Source organism: Syzygium oleosum, unplaced genomic scaffold (assembly GCF_021117445.2).
Source record: "Syzygium oleosum isolate NSW1041296 unplaced genomic scaffold, Sole_v2.1 Sole_v2.12, whole genome shotgun sequence".
NCBI lineage: Eukaryota > Viridiplantae > Streptophyta > Magnoliopsida > Myrtales > Myrtaceae > Syzygium > Syzygium oleosum.
In genome coordinates, this window is record NW_026607496.1 from 3,597,244 (window position 1) to 3,600,083 (window position 2,840).

A 2,840-nucleotide genomic window follows, 5' to 3' on the forward strand; every position below is an offset into this window, starting at 1 on the left:
AGATTAATCCCTAATTTTTATGCAATAAATTCTTAAATGGTTAGCTAAAATTTAGATTTCAACATATACGAATTAGGGATTACCTATCTAAAGTGAATTTTCTGCCATGAGGAAGAGAAATAAAGGTGTGACTGGATAGAGAAACCCTACAAGGGGTAGAATGGTCATTACGCCCAGAAAGTTTTATTATGGTTTTCGGATCCACTTGCCATTGTTTGTCCCCAGAAGAGCATTGAATTTAGAGTTGTATTATTGTGGCCTGCATGAGTTCTTGCTTGGCATCAAGCGTGGCACAAAGGACATCCCCATCTTAGGAGCATGAAATGTCCGTCTGATCTCCTACGTTATCACCAACACGAATCACCACCGTTGATCTCTGACTAATTAGCAGAGTGGGTCCCAATCTCCTCTTCCTCTCCCGAGTCCCAGTTTCATGCTATAAATAGGTTCACCGCTAGGCCTATAGTGCAATACCAAGGCCAACGCTCCCAAGCAAGAAAGCAAGCCACGTTCCATACAAAATCCATCCCACTTTTCTTTTAGCTTTTAGACCCATTCTCTATCGCATTACATTCCTTCATTTATAAACCAAAATGGCAACCATTGACATTGAACCTACCACGCCAGAATCCGGCAAAAACAAAGCCACCGTCGAGGCCCTTTACGCCGCATTGGCTCTCGGCGACTCCGACAAGGTGGCCAAGCTCCTGGCCAGCGATCTCGAATGGTGGTTCCACGGGCCGCCCGGTTGCCAGCACTTGATGCGGGTGCTCACCGGGGAATCGGACTGCTCCGCGTTTACATTCCATCCACGTCGCATAACGGCTATAGGCGACGACTGTGTGATCGCCGAGGGGTGGGAAGGGGCGCAGGCATATTGGGTCCATGCGTGGACGCTGAAGAACGGGCTGATCACGCAGCTCAGGGAGTATTTCAACACGTGGCTCACCGTGAGAGAAGTGTCGTTGCCGCGGTGGGAGGTGGCGCGGGCAAACCATACACTTTGGCAGAGCCAGGTGAGGGACCGCTTCGACGGGTCGTTGCCGGGGCTCTTGCTTGCCATATGAGGAGGGTGGTGCGTGCATTCAGGTGGTTGGGAATGAAAATTCGGGGGCCGGTGTGTGGGTGCGCATGCGTAAATATGTTTGATGAGAAAAATCAGGACTACTCTTGTCTGTCATATCAAGTTGGAGGAAAGTGGAAAGAATTGTAGTCAATGTAGTGTCACTCATGTTAATATTAAAATCATGCATCTGTCGGACTATGAATCTTTGTCTGATGGAAGCTTCCTACGGGGCTCACAAGTGAACAAAATGACGGAAATTAATTGAAGGACCACCATTTCAATCATATGGATAAGCTTTCAAATCGTACAAGGGAGAGTGAAACAAGGGTTTAGATTTAATTTCCATGATGAGGCTACAATTAGTGTAGGTCTTTACGCAGCGCGACTAGCAAGAATCTGCACGCGCAAAAACATAATTCAATTGCCATCCACTGATTGAAGACATGCCTGTCTCCATTCATTGGGGAAAAGAATTCATTTATCTGAGTGTCTTACTTGGGATATTAAAACATGCCTTTTGAAATCAAAACCCCATTAGTCCCAATGACGAAATAGTGGTGGCAATAGTGAATGGTGACGCAACAAGCAGCAAAGCAACAATGACGGCCACACACAGAGAAGGAAGAAGGGGAAAAAAACAAAATTAAATAATAAAAGAAAAGAAAACATTTTACACCCAGTTTGGATAGAGTGATTTGAAAGGAAAAGAACAAATTTAAATAATTATAAGCAATTGAAAATAGAGGGTTTGAAGGGATTGTGTTATGATGATGTCTAGATGTCAGAAAGGGAAAAGAGAGGAAAAGTATGCATTATGACATAAATGTCATTTTTTGTATTTATAAATAGATTTAATATGGTATATGAGAGAAAGAAGAATAAAATTCTTTAGTAATACCCAATTTCCTCCTATACTTAGAAAGTTTCGGAGGGATTCAAAATGTATGACCATATCAATCCGTCCTAATCCTTTCCCTTGGTCTCTTTTTCTTCATCCAAACACGATTATGTCTTTACAAGGGTTAATTTCAAAAAAAAAAGTATCAACTTTAGGTCAAGAAATAATTCTGGCCCGAATTTTTTTTGTTCCGTAAAAAAGCACCAACTTTAAGTCGAATGACAATTCTGGCCCCAACTTTTTTTGTCTCATAAAAAATCACCAACTTTTACCCTGATCCCAAATCTGACCCCTTGTTAACTTTCTGTCTGAAGTCACCCTTGTTTGAGAAAAAAGGTTATGATGGTGAGCCTGGCGAATCTCATCCATAGCATCTGTCGACGGGCGGCGGTCTACAGCTTTAGATCACGAAAAAATGACGAAGTCTGGCCAGAGAGATTCAATCTGGAGATATTTTTGACTTGCCGGTGAAGTGAATGAGACGAACAGTTTCACCGTTATTCTTCAAGTTGTGGCTCAGAGAATAAGATAATGAATAGTGTTTTAAATCCAATCAGCAAGCCACATGGATTTATTGCTAAGATGGAACAGTCAAGTTGAATAATTAATGGTTCTAACTTCTAAGTCAATAGGGGTCATATTTGGGATTTAAGTGAAAGTTGGCGCTTTTTTACGAGACAAAAGAAAAGTTGGGGCCAGAATTGTCACTCGACCAAAAGTTGGTGTTTTTTTACGGGACAAAAAAAAGTTGAGTCCAGAATTGTCCCTCAACTTAAAGTTAGTGTTTTTTTTTGGAATTAGGCCGTCTTTACAACCATTTTATCTTCCCTTCTAACTAACATAGTGTTAATCATTGAAATTAATTCAACGCATTAA

At 41.7% G+C, this 2,840-nt stretch overlaps 1 protein-coding gene across 1 annotated transcript; it reads left to right on the forward strand.

Annotated features, from left to right (window-relative positions):
• Positions 1-454: 454 nt before the first annotated feature.
• LOC115685161 (senescence associated gene 20-like) lies at positions 455-1,350 on the forward strand. Its single transcript, XM_030610177.2, has one exon. It carries the CDS (start codon positions 594-596, stop codon positions 1,065-1,067), a length of 474 nt encoding a protein of 157 aa, XP_030466037.1. The 5' UTR covers positions 455-593; the 3' UTR covers positions 1,068-1,350.
• The last annotated feature ends 1,490 nt before the right edge of the window (positions 1,351-2,840 follow it).